At 40.7% G+C, this 18,432-nt stretch overlaps 1 protein-coding gene across 7 annotated transcripts in view; it reads left to right on the top strand.

The window, feature by feature from the left end:
* Positions 1–16,900: 16,900 nt before the first annotated feature.
* TCF12 (transcription factor 12) overlaps positions 16,901–18,432 on the top strand; it is a 382,275-nt gene continuing 380,743 nt past the window's right edge. For 4 of the 7 annotated variants that reach the window (XR_007152836.1, XM_047861848.1, XM_047861846.1 and 1 more), the window contains exons 1-2: positions 16,901–17,175; positions 18,158–18,254. Coding sequence is in view for 6 of the 7 variants with exons in the window: in XM_047861848.1 (XP_047717804.1) it covers positions 18,180–18,254 (75 nt within the window). In the remaining variant the exon portion in view is untranslated. Of the gene's footprint in view, positions 17,176–17,916; positions 18,046–18,157; positions 18,255–18,432 lie in introns of those variants that run through there. The other 3 variants (XM_047861844.1, XM_047861847.1, XM_047861845.1) reach the window with 3 other exon arrangements.

Raw genomic sequence — 18,432 nt, 5'->3', positions numbered from 1 at the left:
GCCAACCCAGCAGGCAGTCCTTAGATACTGGCTGATTGATTGCCTCTTCTTATAACACTAAAGATGGCGCACCAAAGAGGTAAAAAGAGCTTAATAAAGGGATGATTTACAGAGATGTGGGAAGGGTTAAGGGAACCATCCAGCAATGGTAAAGCCCTTAAGAACCAGGAACAATGGGAAGGCTTAAGCCTGAAGGAGCAGGGGAGGGGAAGAGTGTAAGAGCTATAGTTTAGAAGGGGATGTCTGACAAACGCTGTGACTATAAATAGAGAAATGCAGCCACTGCCAAATGTGGCCCAGCAAGGGACTGAGGAATAAACACTTGTCCTCTTTTCTCCCAGTCTCCAAACTTCTGTTGGTACCTCCCATTGGCCAGACTCAACCAGAAACTACAGGGCTTGGATGATACAGTCTGTAGAGGTCAGCCTCTAGTATAGAGCAAGGCAAAAAAGATGAAAAATAGATCTTGAGAAGCAAATGGAAAATAACCAGGCCATCCTTGTTATATTCCTTAGAGCAACCCTCAATAAAAACTATTCCTATTTTGTAAGTGTTAACCATATAGCCTGATTTACCAAGAAAATATAATTTTATTTTTTCCATTGCATTTGTTAAATATATAACTAATGTGGTTTAATTTTTATAGCATTTTAAAGACTTTAACATTCTTGAATTCATAAAGCATGAAAAATCTTTTGTTAGCCTATGTGGTTAAAAAGCCATTATCATTGTATTGATATGGAACTCCTCAAGAATATTGTAGCTGGTAATCCATCAGAAAGCCCTGGCACAGCACTTGTCAAACAGTGACAAATTTGATAAATGTTTGATGATTTGAAGAATGATTAAATGAATAAATTAAAGCATTTAGAGGCAGACTCTAAGTGGAAAACTAGACAGCTTTTCCTTGTTAAAGGTTGATACTAACTATATAACATCTACCAATCCTGTCTCTTAAAGTCTGACATTGGCTTTTTAGCTGTTGATCAAGGTCTTATCTCATAGAAAATGGAACTGCAATAAATTTTCCTTGTCAACCTTTAGAAGTAAGAAGTTTTATAATTAACTGTCATGCTAATAAACTCACCATAAAGTCCATTTCAGTTAAGGGATTATTATTTTTAAAATATTAAACTGAGTTGCCTCTTGGAATTGTCATTTAAACATTAAAAAAATGAATAGATTTGCTTCAGTATATAAACTGGCATTATAAAAGATCAGTCCAAACTGTTTCTCTAACAGATTTTAGTTAAGCCAAAAATCCACACTCCTATTCTTTGGCAATCTTGTGTATATAGGCCTTAAACAGTTTACAGAATGTTTTCATATGTATCACCATTCATTTATTCATACAACAACTAGTATTGAATACCTACTAGGTGCCACACCTAATCTCTGCCTCACGGAACTTACAGTCTAGAGCATTGTTTATCAAACCTTACTGAGAATATAAATCACCTGAAGATCTTATGAAAATTCAGGTTCTAAGTCTGAGATGGGACCCAAGACCACATTTCTAACTAGCCTCTGGGTGATGTTGATATTGCTAGCCTAGGGACATTTTGAATAGCAAGAATTGAATAGATTCTATAATTCTCACAACAACAACTTCATAAGCAGTTATCAGTATTTTTTTATTTTATTATCTTGAGTACTTGCACCATGTACAAAGCACTGTGCTATAAACAGTTCAATTAAAAAGTTCAATGACACAAAAGTCTTTTGGAAACTCACCGTATAGAAGAAAAAAACTAGTGTAACAAATAATTATGAATGTGTGATTCTATATATATGAAATATCCAGGAAAGGCAAATCTATAGAGACAGAAAGTAGCTTGGTGGTTGCCTGAGCCAGAGGTGGGTATAGGGATCGACTATAAATCATCATGAAGGATCTTACTGGGTTATGAAAATGTTTTAAAAACTGGATATATATAGGGCTGCCTGGGTGGCTCAGTTGGTTAAGCATCTGACTCTTGGTTTCGGCTCAGGTTATGATCTTGCATAGGTTCAAGCCCCATGTTGGGCTCTGTACTAGTAGCACAGAGCCTGCTTGGGATTCTCTCTCTCCCTCTCTCTCTGCCCCTCCCCCACTTTATGTTGTGTCTGTCTCTCTCAAAATAAATAAATAAATAATAAAAATAAAAACTGGCTATAGTAATGACTGTGCAACTTAATAAATTTACTAAAAATCATTGAATTGTACACTCAAAAGGGATAAATTTGATAACGTGTAAATTATACCTCAGTAAGGTTGTAAAAATACAATTATAATGTGAAAAAATGTGATAAATATGTAGCCTTAACTCCTTTTATTTTTTACTCCCTTTAATAGCCAAGAAAATGGAGCTCACAGAGGCTAAGTGATTTTCTCAAAGTCACATAAGTAGTTAGTGACAGGGTTAGCATATAAGTCTAGTTCTATTAAGTCGAGACTAGTCATTGTCCAAAACCTCATCATCAGAGGAGGCATAGAGATGTATGCCAGGAAGTAGATACCCTTCCACCAAGAAAAGGCTGTACCTCTGTCAGAATTGTCTTCACTTGTGATGTAGAGAGCATCCTGAGTGGTGACCAAAGTGGAATCTCATACACATACTGCTAGTTGATGGGCTGCGCCAACCCACTATCTTCTGGCAGATCCTTGATCTTCATCGGGGTTCTTAGATTCAAGCAATGAAAATAAATTCTGAGTGATTTAGCAGTAAAGAAAGTGGCTAGCTCACAGAATCATTATGAGAGTTGAGAACGAAGCTCAGAGCTGTGCAACCAAGAACAATGCCCACAATCATGCCACAGAAATAAGCACGGTAAGGAGACTGCTATCACTGGTGCTGCTCAGCATGCTGGACTCTGCCCCTTCTCTCCACCACCATCACTGCCCTGGGAACTTAATGTGGCCACAACCGCACAGTTGCAAGAGAACTGAATGCTATCCTTGGTTCCTTGTGTTACTAGTTCTCCACTCAAGCCATGCAGGTGCTTCTGATTGGCTGAGGGTAAGTATGTACCTGAGTTCAGGCTGCAAAGGAGTATGGTAAAGTATTTGACAACTTTGCCAGTTTCTAGATAGTGAGTGTGGGGGCTTTGCTTTCTTCCAAGAAAGCAGATTCATATCAGTGAATTTTCCAAGCTCAGAGAGTTCAGATGCTGGGCCACCAAAACCAAAAACAAAACCACCAACAAAAAAATGTCCATTACAGCCTTGCACAAATGATGGTTTATGGAATAGCAGCATAAACATCAAGCAGAAGGTTGTTAAAAATGCAGAATCTTGGGCACCTGAGTGGCTCAGTCGGTTAAATGTTTGACTCTTTGTTTCAGCCCAGGTCATGATCTTGCAGTTTTGTGGGTTCGAGCCCCATGTCAGGCTCTGCACTGGCAGTGTGGAGCCTGCTTGGGATTCTCTCTCTCCCTTTCTCTCTGCCCCTCCCCCACTCACAATGTCTCTGTCTCTCTCAAATAAATGAATAAACTTTTTTTTAAAAAATGCAGGATCTCAGGCCCTATTCCAAATCTGCAGAATTAAGATCTGCTTTCTAAGAAGTAGCTGAGGTAATTTGTATGTACATTAAAGTTTTAGAAGTGTTGCTCTACATTATACAACATGTATTTCTTTTTAATTTTCAAAGATCAGTCACCATTAGGCTCTATTCATCCATAGATTTTCCAGATTTAGTGCAGGATGCCCAAGTAAATCTGAATTTTAGATCAAGAACAAGTCATTTTTAGAAGACGTTCCATGAAATATTTGGGACATACTAATACCAAAAATTATTTCTTATATATCTGAAATTCAAATTTAACTAGGTATCTAGTATTTTATTTGGCAATCATAATCATCACAAATTGCGCTCACCAGAATGAATAGAAATTAACAAAAAGAAAGGACATTAATGTAACTGCCTACAGGAAAGTATTTACACCAGTTTTCTATTTTGGCAGGATCTAAGTATACTGAAATCAAAACTTGGAAATTCTATACAGTTTCAAACCCAAATTGAGTTCTGCTTATAAGCATTTAATGTTTGAGATCTATAATATGAAGGGTGAGTGCTCTGCTAACCATGAATATTAACTGTTCTGTAGGATAAGCTTTTTAATACACCTATGAACTGCAACTAACTTTATTTAATGAGTTTTGCCCAATAGCACCTTTATCCCACAGAACCTGGCTACATGAACAGAATACATAAAGGAAATTGATGACATCACTATTGGCGATTCCCTCTGAAAACTGCTATAATAATTTCATTTTCTTCCTAACGAAAAGGGTTGCTGCCTATGCGCAGGAGTTTTAGAAAAAGAGCTTTCAAATATTCTGTCTGGGAAAAAGGCAGATTGTATCATATATCAAGTAAAATAAGAAACACCACATTCAAAAATTAGAGAAAACTTTTAGTATTCAAAAATGTATATCAACTGCATTTATTTGGAAGATGGTTTACTTCACTTTAACATTTTAGACAGTCCAAATATTTCCAATCAGCCAAACAGATTTTGGGGTGATTGGGATATGGTGACTTTACTTTTATAACCTTTTGCATAGTTATCAGTGAACCACCAATACAGTTTATCAAGAAAAATCTTTCATTTATCCTACTCTCACTAAGCTTTATCTTATCCTCTTGGCTGGTGATGAAATGTCCAGGGACTGTGAGAGGGATTGCAGTTGCAAGAAGCGGGATCTCCTTAGGGGCTGATGAGTATTAGAGACTAAAATATATAGAGTCCCCCACAAGAGGTTTTATATTATATTTGCTGCCACCTTTTAATTAATTGTTTGCAAGCTTCACCGTAGAGTCAAATGTCTACAATAGGTGAATAATGTACCCTGGTTTATAGGCTCGGCCATAAGTGGGCCTATTGACTAGCCTTTCTTTAAACATTAAGTAAGAGAAAAAAACATTTGTAAGTACACCATCACTAACTAATACATGCTATTTCTATAAAAGAGCCAAGGACTTAATTTTTAATACAGAATAGCTAGAAACTATCTAAAGTCTCTTCCTCCCCAACAGTGGACTGGTTAAATAAATAATGGTAGATGCGTAAGATGCAGCATTACAAATCATCTTTTTCAGGGATATTTGGAGAAATGGCTGATTCTAGAACTAAAGCAGGAAATCATGAGATAATCCTGGAACACTTGTCATACCAGAAGGTGTCACAGACTTCTGGGTCACATCAAAAGGGATTCAGGAGCTAACTTGAAGATGCTCTCATTGGTCAAAGAAGAGATAATTTGAGCATGAATTAGGATAACTGTAATGGAATGGATCAAAGCATATTACATGTTTTGACCTATTAGCTCAAATTGATACTCTTAAACAAAAAACTGTTGGTATCTTGGAAAATGCAAAGAAACTGAAATATTATTTTGAAAACTGGTAAATAAAGAGAATGAGTCAAGCATCTATCTCACTTCTCATATACATATTGTATCTCATGGTAACCTAATAGTGGTAAGAGGAAGTTTCTCTTTACAGTGTTCCAGCTAATAATTGATGCAGAAATGATAAAATAACATCATATTGTAATCCCTAATGAAATAATGTAACTAGGAAGTGACCATCAATGATGGCTAACTTCACAAAAAGAGAGACAAGCAGATACTACTTACCTCCTGTATATAACATCGCATATAAATTATTCTTACCAAAAAATAAAACTAGAATTCAATCAAGCCTATATATCTATACTTTATAGAAAATACAGGTGATAAAGGAACATATTAAATGACATGATTAAAATTAGAAAATCCAGGCTATGGAAAATCTTACAGGACAAAGCATATAGTTTTGTTTTAATAAATCAATTGAAAGAGAAGGAGGAGGAAGTCATAGATTAACAGATTTAACACATATTAAACAATTCACTGTGTGACTTCATTTGGATATTTATTTATTTTTATTTTTGAAAGAGAGAGAGTGTGAGTGGAGAGGGGCAGGGAGGGGGGACAGATGGTCCAAAGCAGGCTCTGAGCTAACAGCAGCAAGCTCAATGCAGGGCTTGAACTCACAAACCTGCAAGATCATGACCTGAGCCAAAGTCAGACAAGTCACCCAACTGAGCCATCCAGGTGCCCTTGAATCTCAACTTAAACAGACCAAATACAGTTGACCCTTGAACTACATAGATTTGAACTGCGGGGGTCCACTTACATGTGAAAATTTTTTGATAACTACTGTAAATGTATTTCATTTTATGATTTTCTTAATAACATGTTTTCTTTAGCTTGTTTTATTGTACATATACACTGTACAATACTTACAATGTACAAAATATGTGTCAATTGGCTGTTTATGTTATCAGTAAGACAACAGTAGGCTACTAATAGTTAAGTTTTGGGGGAGTCAAGAGTAATAGGTGGATTTTTTTCAACTGTGTAGAAGTTAGTGCCCCTAACCTCAACATTGTTCAAGTGTCAACTGTATGATTAAAAAAAAAATCTGTGGGACAATTGGGGGAAATTTAATTTGAAATCACTCTCTCTAAGAGATACTTGCATTTCCACGTTCATTGCAGCATTATTCACAGTATCCATCTACATTCAGTTACTTTCTGAATATTTTATGATATTAAAGCATTTTTATAAACACTAGTGATGGGATGATGATATTGTCATTATAGTTTAAAGAGGCTATATATATATATATATATATATATATATATAAGCATCCTGAACTATTTGTCAATAAACCATTTGATGTTTGCTTCAAATTAACCTGGAGCTAGGGATCCTTGAATAGTTGTTGAAGCTGTATGATAGGTTCAAGGGCACTGATTATCCTATTCTTTCTCCTTTTGTATGTATTTGAAAGTGTCTATGAAATAATTAGATTTTAAAACTGTGTTTAGAATATGATCTCAATTTCAAGTTTGCAATATACATGCAGAGAATTAAATTTCCAGTTGAATATATGTCCTTCTCTGCCCCCACTTTCTTACCCATTACCCAATCACCCTAATGTTTCCAATGGTTCTTTTCTTTAAATCCCCTATGTGCACCTATCTCCAAATCAATTCAGTTCTACAGACAGAGGAAAACAAAACAAACAAACAAACAAAAAAACCACGCGGATGATGTTATTGAGCCAATTGCAGTCTTTGCTCTGCCCTGGGACTAATACTTTTTGAGATGGTCAGGAATAGAAGACTGATCTGTAGTGAAGAGACTCCTGCTTCTCTGAGAGAAGTTAACGGATCCTTTGGGGGACAGGCCTATGATTTTGATCTCATTAGCATTGTGAGCTCCATTCAAGTGTGACTGGCAGTCACACAAGTCAATACAGGAGCACTTTGGGAGAACCAAGTTAGAGAGTTTTTTCTTATAGATTAGTGCTTCTGTTCTTACAGAGCTAATCATAAAACAAATCAGAGCACTTTTGATTCAACATATGAATGTAATGAAGCTGCATTTCTAAGAAAAATGCATTATTGGGTTAAAAGAGAAATTACATACTAACCCACTTGTTCAAATAAAAATGTTACTGAAGGAAATGGAAGTGTATTCTAGATGATTATTAATGCTTTCATTTTCACTTTCTTTAATCCTAGCTCAGGTCATATCTAAAGACTAAATGCAACCTCCAAATAAATAAAGAATACTTATATCTTTGCCAGTTTTAATCCTATCAAACATAGCTTATTAAAAATAAAGTAAAATCAAGATATAACACTATCAGACCATTAGAAATAGAGTGGAAAAGAGTAGCCAAAGACTTGGGGAATAACAAGCCAGTCTCATTTAGTATTTTTCTCAGGTTTCATTCCCAATTCCTGAAGTAAAAGATGTTTAAATATTCAATGGCATCCTTTTATCATGCTACTGAATATAGTTTGAAAGCTTAAGGTGATATGTTTAAAGATTAGAAACAATAAAAAAAAATCCTGTAGGCTTATAATGCAAATGAAACAGGAAAAATTATAGTAAGATATTTTGGATTTAGAGAAGAATGTGCCAATCACCAAAATTTAATGTTTAATTGCATAAAAATGCTGGTGCAGTGAAATTAGAAATTCAACAGATGGTCCTAAAACAAAATATTTCTGCAGCATATGAGAACAATTGTTCCCTAACTCCTTTCAAATGAAAGTGCAGATAATTGAGTGCAATCTAAATCATCCAATCCAAGTCAATCAATTCATCTTATCAAATCACCCGGGGGAATGAACTCAAGACAAGGCAACTTTCACTGAAAATATAATTTCTCATTTAATTAATAAACAATTACTGAGGGATTACTGGGGTTAGAGAGAAGCTACAGGTATTAATAAGAAAAGGGAAAGATAGCCTTTACCCCTGAAGCATCCCTAGTTGAGAGAAACCAGGCATGTGCACCTAAGAACTTGAGAATTTTGACTATGTAGTCTCCTGATTTTTCATAAATGCTAAAATAAACAGTAAATTTATCATATTAGACTGAATTTGCTGAAGATACCAATGACTTATAAGAAAAGATTTATAAGGTCTGACATGTGGTAAAAGCTGAACTTGGTGTCACCTCTTTCTGGACTTTTCCCCAGCAGTAACACTTACTTTTAGCAGCCATTTTACAACAGTTAAGTAGTATACACTTGATTCCTTTTAGCACTGCTCTACCTTGCTAAGTACATTTCTCCAGTGGTCTTTATCTATTCAAAATAAATACAATCTGGCAATCCATTTCATGTTCACCTTTATTATCCTGAGGCATCAAAGACCTCATAGAACCAACATTCTAAAGCACCATTTCTCCAACTTTAGTGTGTACCAGAGTCACAGAGATGACTTGTTAAAAATAGTTTGCTAGCCTCATCCACAGAGTTTCTAAGGATGGAGCCCAAGAATTTTTATTTTGAATTAGCTGCCGGGTGAAACTGATGCTACTGGTCCAGGGACCCCACTTTGTTATTGTTTTTTAAAACTTCCTCCTCCCCTCCCCCCGCTCTCTCTCTCTCTTTTTAAAAGTAATCTTTACATCCAACACAGGGCTCAAACTTACCATCCTGAGATCAAGAGTCAGATGTTCTGTGGACTGAGCCAGCCTGTGCCTCCAAGGACCATGCTTTGAGAAACACTCTTCTAAGTGATATCTATCTGATTATTCTCAAAAGTAAGAGAGCTGAGGTCACAAGAGGCGTTGAGGAAGCCAAAAAAGAATTTTCTTGCTCCCATGAAGATCTCAGGCCTGGCTCTACATGTTTATATACTTAAGGCCAATGTCTTCCTTTCTGGAGGGTTCCTATACTGAGTGTCTTTTTAAGATAGGTAGCTCCTAATACACATGTGCTCATAATGGCATAATGGAGGTTATCTTACATATTTAGACAGATGTTCAGGCTACAGTCACAGATTAATGATTTCTTATTTGCAAAAGAGATAACTACATAAAAAACAAAGAGCAGAGAACCCTTACTATGTTACATCACATGTCATAAGTGACTCCTTGCTCCAATAAAGTAAAACTTCTACATACTAAAAACCTAAGTACTAGAGGGCTGGTATATGATCATAATAGGGAAGGGATGACTCTTCTTAAAATAGTTATTGAGAGTGTTATCAGCTCCAAACACCAGGTTGTCTCTCAGGTGATGAAAAATGAGGTTGTCACTGATAGTAACAAGAATCTCATAAAATCTTAACCTCTAAACTTATATTTCTCCTGATTATCCTCATTTTCTTTCATCTCCTACTTTTCTTTCTTGATTATTGAGCACTAGTTCTTTAACACAGTGAGTTGAATAAGAGGATTAAGTAATTTAGTATAGATATCAATTCAGAGCATTGCATTCAATAAGTGATTGGGGACAATTGTATAGCAAACTGGACAAAAGAAGCTGAACCCCTACCACACTCCTCACACCAAAATAAATTCCAGGTAGGTTGAAGACTTAAACACACAAAAAAGTCAAACTACTAGTGATAGAAGAAATTATGAGTAAATTTTATTTGTTTTTACAATATCAAAGGGAAATAGACCTTCCTAACTATGACATACAACTCAAACGCCCATATAGGATGAATACTTCGGACTACATAAAACATTTTTTAAAATTTGCATATAAAAATAAAGACAAATTACAAGTGAAAATATCTGCAACTAGTATCACAGAAGGATGGGTAGGTCTGACATTGTGTTAAGAGCTGCACAAATCAATTAGGAAAGACCAACATCCAAATGACAAAATGGGTGAACCAAAATTTCCAGCAGGTGCCTGGGTCACAAGTCTATATCCTGGCTGCAGAAGGGTCTTGGGAATTTTTGCTTCTGACTTTTACGTGTTAGGGATACAAAAGTCATATTATTGAAATGTTCTTCAATATAGAAAGGCTGTTTAAAAGATGGTGGACATTCATGGCTGTGACAAATGTCCACCTCCATTCTTGTGCAAGTTTTATTGTCATAGTGGTAAGAAAATATGGATGCAAATTTATTTTTCATTTTCCATTTACTTGGAAATTCAGCTCTGTCATTAATTTACTCTTTCAGTTTTTTATAAACCCAACAAATATTTATTAAGCACATGCTATGTACCTGGCAGTGTCTTCTGGATACTTGAAATACACTAATGAACAAAACAGAAAAAAAAATTCTGCCCCACAGAGCTTACATTCTAGTGGGATGTCTTCAGTACCTGTTGGTAGTACATATCAAGTTTTCAAACTTTTATTCCAAACAAAGACAGGTTAAGTGGATAGAACAGAATAAGTAATCTGTTGTTTGTTAGCTTTTCCGAGATAGTTCTATTATTTGGTCTAGTTTCTAGACACCTGCCTCTTCAAATACATGGCAAAGATACATTCCAGAAAAGGTATTTGCTGTTTGGGATGCTTCCCTCATTGCAGTGAACAAATGAGATCTGACTGTAAAAGATATGTGTATTGAATTTCACTATATTCAAAAGAGAATACAACAATTAAATAAGAAGATTCTCTGTTTGTCAAAGTTCAGAGGACACTAGTATTTTCAAAATGCTTTAGAGATGCTGAGCAAATAGCAAACACCATATGTGTATTTGCAGGTGATGCCACTGTGTGTTCTATGGACCTCGTTAGGCATATGTTTTTTCCCTAACTCACATTGACCCAAACTAGAGAAAAGCAATACTTGGTTTAAAAATGATACATAAAGTTATTTTTAAGACAGTCCCAGGGGGCGCCTGGCTGACTCAGTTGGTGGAGCATGCAATTCTTGATCTCAGGGTTGTAAGTTTGAGCCCCATGTTAGGTGTAGGGATTACTTAAAGATAAAAAATCTTTTACAAGAAAAGATACTTCCAAATAATTAATTCATTTAGCAATTTTTTTTCCTTTGGAGTATTTGAAGGTCTTGTTCCATTGCCTTCTAGCTTCTAGTATTATTGTTGAACAGTGGACACTGCCATTTTGAGTGTTAGTCTTTGGTGTTTGTCCTGTTTTATATCCTCTCTGAAAGCTTGAAGGTCTTCTCTTTGTCTGCTGTGTGCTCAAATTTCCTGATCTCAGGCTTTGGTATAGATCTATTTTTATCCATTGTGGTAGGCTCTTGGTGAACTCATTTAATTTGGTAACTCATGTACTTCAGTTCTGCAAATTTTTCTTAGATTGTTTCATAGATGATGATACCCATATCCCCACCCCACCCCCCACCCCCCACACCGGAATGCCCTCTCTCTTTTTGGAGCCTTTATTATTTGGATTTTGAATTTCCAGAACCAGTCCTTTCTTTTTGGTTCTGCTTACTAGGAAATTTTCTCAACTTTTTGTTCCAATTCCATTATTAAGTTTATGCTCTCCTGTTTTCAATTCTAAACGTCTAACTGCCTCACATGATAGTAAATGTCTAAGTGTCTCACATGATAGTGACTTCCCTCAAGTGTCTGATAATCCTTGGTTGTCCACTCATATTTAAGAACAGGGCAACAAACTGCTGACAGGAAATTCTGAGTATGGGTGGGGATTTGTCAGTTGTAAACTTACCTTAATTTGTTTGGGCTTATCATTGGGGAACTTCCCACATCAGTATCTTCAGGTCTTTCCTTTTGGGTTGATCAGATTCCATAGAGAAGGATCCTCTAATCTCTTCCTTGAAAGTTGAAAGCCTGGCTGCCCTGAATCTGGGAGCCAAGTTGGTAAAGATATCTGGAGGCCTCAGCATCCAATACACAAATGTTCACTTAATCCCCTTGCCCCTGAAAGACCTCCAGCTTCATCATCTGCAGAGAATAAGTTTGCAGTATTTTGTTTCGGTAGAAGAGAAGCATTTATTTGCCTGATTGCATGGAATTGGGAAAGGATTCTGGGGATCTGATTGCCTCTTAAACAGATTGGCAACCAATCCTCCTTATAGTATTACCCTCTTTCCTCACTTCACTTCAAGAGGAGCCTGGAACTGGTTGGTTATGAGTCTTTTGGTAACACTTCAGTGTATATAGGTTTGATTATTGATTTACCTCATTGCCCCCTTAAGATTCAGTTTTGATAGTCTACTACATCTTTTATCACTCTTCTGCTTTTCCAGCTAAAAGGCTTCTCAAATTTTGTTGCCATTGTTTCTTTTTGGCTTCTCATGATGTTAATCTGACATGACATGATGTACTGGATTTATGTTAACATAGGGGAGGAAAAGTGGGAGGAGAGATAGATGAAGATTCCATAATTATTAAAAATGGGTGATTAAATAAGTATATGGAGGTTGTTAATACTACCCTGCTTACCTTTTTTTAAAATAGGTTTAGGGGCGCCTGGGTGGCGCAGTCGGTTAAGCGTCCGACTTCAGCCAGGTCACGATCTCGCGGTCCGTGAGTTCGAGCCCCGCGTCAGGCTCTGGGCTGATGGCTCAGAGCCTGGAGCCTGTTTCCAATTCTGTGTCTCCCTCTCTCTCTGCCCCTCCCCCGTTCATGCTCTGTCTCTCTCTGTCCCAAAAATAAATAAACGTTGAAAAAAAAATTTTTATAAAATAGGTTTGAAAATTTCTAAAATGAAAATATTTTTTAAATCCCTGTACTGATTTCTTAGTGTGATATTAGGAAGGAGCAAAATTCAGAACACATGTTAAGTTACCATCTCTACCTAGAAGGACAGAACCATTCGTTTTTCAATACATATTTATTGAGCATCCACTATGCACTAGGCATTGTGCCAAGGTACAAACATAGGACTATGAAAGAGAGATTATTTGTTTTACTTGGTTTACTATACTGACTTTTTAAAAATTAAAATCTATGGCTATTTAGGTTTGATATTTTAGAGTGTTTGACAGGTTTCTTTTTTCCTTTTCTGACTCTGAATTTTTCTTGATTTTGGTATAAATGCATGCTTTTGTTAAATATGAAAGAAAAAATCCTAAAGGGGAAAAAGACATTGAATAGAAGATAGACAATTAAGGGATGTCTCAAGTATGAAAATAGCATTAATACAAGCCATTTAATGGCTTAAATAATAAATTACACTAGCAAGGGATACAGAACTCTTTTTTACCTATGAACAGAGAGAAAAGACAAAATCTGTATTAGGAAATCCCACAAGGGATTCTTGTTAGAGTGAGAATGAAGAGAGAGTGGACCTTTGATGACTAGTAGAATCTGGCTTTTGGTAGGGTGGGAAATCTTGGCTTTTAGTTAACCAGTGATGGAAATGCCATGAACTGCAGGTAATACTTACAAAGTTAATTGTAACATAAAATTGTTCCCTTTTGTCCCAAGGGGATAGCTATGGAAAAGAAAGCAAGAACTAGCTGCTCTCCTATGGAGAACGGAGCTACAAGGGAGTCCATTACCCATTAATCTTGGTTCTAGATGGATAGCCCTAGGAGGCCACTCACTCCATCTAGACAGCAACTTGCTACTTGACTTAGTTAGCTCTATTCTCTTACCTCTTCTTCCTCCTCCTTCTATGAACTTTCTAGAATATTTCCTTGTAAACAAGAGGCGAAGTGCAAGTCAGTCTCCCAGGGAAGCAAAGCCCATTGCTTCAGTTGCTATTCCTTTTGACTACTAAAGGTTTCTCTGGGCAACTCAGGTCTCCCTTATAAAATTGGGTGTGTGTGTGTGTGTGTGTGTGTGAGATTGTGTGTATGAGTGTGTGTGTGTGTGTGTGTGTGTGTGTGTGTTAGAGTGTAGATTGGGGGCTCTAAAAAAGTGGGAACTGAAACTATGTAGACAGAATTCTTGTGTCTGTCCAGTGGCAGGTTAAGGTGAATAGTGAAATAAAATATATCAGATTGTAACCTTCTTGAGGCAGGTTGGGTTTGAGACTCTCTGTTCCTCACAGCCATCAGCACCAGCCTTGCATGTAATAAATAGTCATTAAATATATTTGAATATTGGTTAATTTATATTATAGATATAGTATAGTACTTTCAATTATCATTGAATTTGTATTACTAGTTGTTTTTCCCTGAGCTAGTCATTAAAGCCCTCTGGCTCTATCTAACAGGGTCAGCAAAGGCCCAGAAATTAGTTAGAAGTGACACAAAACTGTGGTTTTTATACTCTTTTTGTCTTCCATATTTATCAGGAGTATTACAGGAAATCCACTGGTGGGAATAATATTCTGGCATTAAAAATGATACATGCAAAGACTACCTAACAGTATTAAAAATAAATTCAGGTTATAATGTCAAATGATTGATAGATTTAATTCCAGTCTCCCTTTTTTGAGTGTCTACTATGTACTTAGTGCCATGTTAGGTACATGGTACAGAGAAGCATGGCAATCATAGTGCCCAGGGAGTATATAGTATGGAAAATAAAGTATAAAATAATATGATCTATAATAGGTATAAAAAACGTCACCAGTCAGTCCTTCAAAAGAGGAAGGGAGCCCCCATGACTGAGGGTTTGGGGAGGTAGCTATTTCTTCCTCTCAATTAGTTATAGGAGAAAGATAAGAAGAAACTAGCTCTCTGTGTTTATTTTTTGAAACAGCATAAATCCTTCAGATGGGATTACATTCTCCTTTCCCCAGTATTTCTCTTCAGTTTTGCCCCTGAGTGATAGAATCTTACCCATGGAATGGGGCCTTAAAAGTTCTAGACAGACGTTCCATTTTATGTTGAGGTCTTTGCCACGAAAAAATAGCCATCCGGCCTATATTACTTAGAACACACTAGATTACAAACAGCAGAAAACTCTAATCCTGTTGTTTTCATCAATGATCATAGACCTGGTTTCAGAAGCCATTTGATGCAAAGCTCAAAAACATCATCAAAGATCATATCAATTTGCTTTCTCCATGCCTGCTTTATTTTAACCTAGCCAGACCTTGTGGTTGGAAAATGGCTGCCCACAGTCCAGGGGCTCCTTAAATTTTTTTTTTTTTTTCATACAACATGTTGGTGATATACCTTCAATTTTTGTTGTTATGCCCTCTGATTTTTGGAGTACATGCAAAAAGAGGAGGTTGACGCTGAAGTTCTCTTGAAATATGAAACAAACAAAAACTTCCCTAAAAGTCCACAGCAAATTGCTCCTCTCATTGTCCCAAATTGTGTCATGCCCATTGCCAACCAGTAAACTAGTAACCGTGGTAGGGATGGGATTATGCTGCTTTATTTAGGTTGGAATTATGCTAATTTGCTTATATTGGAACCACATGCTCCAGTATGCAGTCAAGGCCGGGATATGACGGCTAAGAACAGGGGGTGTTAAGCTAGATAACTGAGAGTGGATAACGAAGAAGCTACCACAGGATTTGGCACAAGGTCTGGAGCGTGGCCGTTGACAACGTCATGGAAACCCCTAGCCCCAAGCCACAAATGCCTTCTCTCTCTGGACAGCTTGGGTTGTAATAAAGTATAGCAATTGCATATTTGCAGCTGAATCTACCTCCTTCTTTCCATGCAAATCTGGGCTCCAATGACTCCTTCTTCACGTCGTTGCCCTCAAGCCTTTGGCCGCTTCCTTCAATTTGTTAACGTTGGGTGTGTCTTCTTTCTTCAGTGTTTGTTCTGCCTGGCCCTTACTGCACTCACTGAACCAAAAGAGTTAAACACTGGCTGCCATTGGAGAAAAACCTTACTTCCATTTCCAAACTGAAAGGAATTGAGGTCTAGTTATTTTGTCTTCTTTTTATTGTTTGGGGCTTCTTCGGGCCAAGTTCAGAACTTGCGCCAAAACAGTGGCTTTGCGATCAAACCTCCTTGGGCCATCTCTGCAAGATGAAGGCACTGGCTTGATCCATTTCCAAGAACTCTTCCCCGCTGTCCAATTCGGTGGCCCCTAACCAGGATTCGCGTGGGAAGAGGTGATTGTAGACTTGAGGGCTTGTGTAGTGGAGTGTTTGGGTACCTGAAGCCCACGCTGCTTTGTGTGGTTTGAGGGAGCTTTTGCCCCTTTTCTGTCATTCTGCTCAGCAACGAATTCGACCAGCGGCACCTACTCCGAGCGCGGACCGAAGTGGCTCAGTCTCCCTTCATCACGCACGAATTTTCCGCGCCGAGCGCTGCGCAGCCGCCAGGGCTGCAACGACCGGGCCAGGCCGAGTGCGGCGTCCGGCGTCCAACGCGGCTTGCTTGGGAGCAGGAGCCTCCAGGGCTCTGCGGCCTCGGGCTGGGTGGCCTGGGCAACGGATCCAGATGCGCCCGCAGCTGCGTCTCCTCCGCGCCGCTCTGCCGCCCGAGGCAGAAGCGGGACAAACCAGAGGAGGCGCCGCGGTGCCTGTCGCCCTGCTCCCGGGGGCACCGACGACGCGCCCTCCGCGGGCGGCCCGGCCCTGCTTCGCGGGGTGCCTGCGCGCGTCTCCCGCCCCTCTCCGGCGGCCCCCACTCCGTCCCGCCTCACCCCACCGCGGGCTTTGTCCACCGGCCGCGCGGCGGCCCCTCCCCGTTCCCGCCGGCTCCTCCCCACCCCCTCCGCTGGCCCCACTTCCTCGGCGCAGGCGGCTGGAGCGAGCCGGGGACGAAAGGGTTAACCCGGGGCTCTTCCCGGCGCGGAGGGATCCGGAGCCGAGCCGAGCGCGGTGCTGAGGCCGCCTCAGCGAAAAAAATGTCCGCCTGAGGAGACCCACAAGTTCTATTCGGGGGGACCGCCAGCCCGCCCCGGGAGGAAGGGGCGGCCAGGCCCGAGAGCCGCCTCCCCCGCCCGGATCCGAAAGCTCGCGCGGGGCAAAGTGAGCCGAGCCGCCGGGAGGTACAAGGGGAAGCCCGAGCCCGCTCTCCCGGCCAAAGTGAACTTTAATCGGGGTGGTTGGATGCGGAGACGGGGCGGCAGGTAATTGCGGAGAGACGAGCGGGAGGGGTACGCCGTGGCGGGGCTAGGGGCTGAGGGGCGCCGCCACGTCCCTGCCGGAGCGGAGGCGCCCCCGGCCCGCGCCCCAACTCCTCTCCCCTTTGTACAGAGGCGAGCCTGGGGTTCCCTCCAACTTGGGGAGCGGAGTGGGGACGGAGGCGAGAGTCGCGGACGGCCAGGCCCGCGGGCGGCGCGCTCGGCCTGCGCGCCCCGTTCGGCACTCGGCTCCAGCTCCGGGGCGCGCGGGAGAGCAGGCTGCTTCGGCCGCCGCGCCGGGCTCATTGTTCGGCAGGTCCGGGGCTGGCCGGCCGCGGGCAGGGTAGCAAAAGTGGGAGGAGGCCGAGCCAGGGGAGGAGGGCGCCGGGTAAGAGCGAGATTAGTTGTCGGGGTTTGTATTTTCTTTTTAAAAACGTCCCTGGGACGCGCGGGGGTTGCTTTTCGACCCCCGGGGCCCGCTGGGGACGTCCGGGCGGCGGCGGCGGCAGACGCGGGCCTGCGAGCGGCGCGTTCCCTGCAACTTGTCAGTTCTATTGTTGCCGAGCCAGTGAGTCACTTCGCATCTCCCCTCGTCGCCACTCCGCTCACTGGACGCCTAGTCGCCCCTCACCCCGCCCCTCGAGACCCCCGCCCGGCCGGGCGCAGCGCCGAGCACCCGGCGGGCCGCGCGGGGTGGGGGCGCCGGGGAGGGGGCACCGGGGAGGGGGCAGGGCTGGGCTCGGAAACTTGCAGGAGAGGCGGCGAGTTGCGGGAGCCGCCGCCACGCTCCCGGGCCGCACGGAGGAACGCGTGGATTCACCGACCCGGCGCGGTGCTGGGCTCTCCTGCCCCCTGCCCGCGCGGCGGTGGGAACGAGTTGAGTGCTGGAAATCAGCCCAGAGCTCTCGGTCCTGCCCTACGCCCCTCTTCTTCCCCTCACACACTTTGGGCCGTGGTGGTCTCTCTGAGCCTGTTTCCTCTGCCTTAGGACCTGCTAGAAGTGACCGAAGATGAATCCCCAGCAGCAGCGCATGGCCGCTATAGGGACCGATAAGGAGCTGAGCGACCTGCTGGACTTCAGTGCGGTATGAGAGCTTTCCGCGGCATCTTGGGGTTCTGCTGAGGTTTACGAAAGAAAAAGAAAGAAAGAAAGAAAGAAAGAAAGAAAGAAAGAAAGAAAGAAAGGAAAAAAGGCGGGGGGTGGTGGTGGTGTGGGAAGCGACGTGGAGACTAGGCAGCGTGAACTCCATCTGCTTTGAGCAG

This window comes from Prionailurus viverrinus, chromosome B3, assembly GCF_022837055.1.
Source record: "Prionailurus viverrinus isolate Anna chromosome B3, UM_Priviv_1.0, whole genome shotgun sequence".
In the NCBI taxonomy this organism is placed as follows: Eukaryota; Metazoa; Chordata; class Mammalia; order Carnivora; family Felidae; genus Prionailurus; species Prionailurus viverrinus.
Note: the sequence above shows the minus strand (reverse complement) of the source record. Positions and strands in the feature narration are given on the sequence as shown.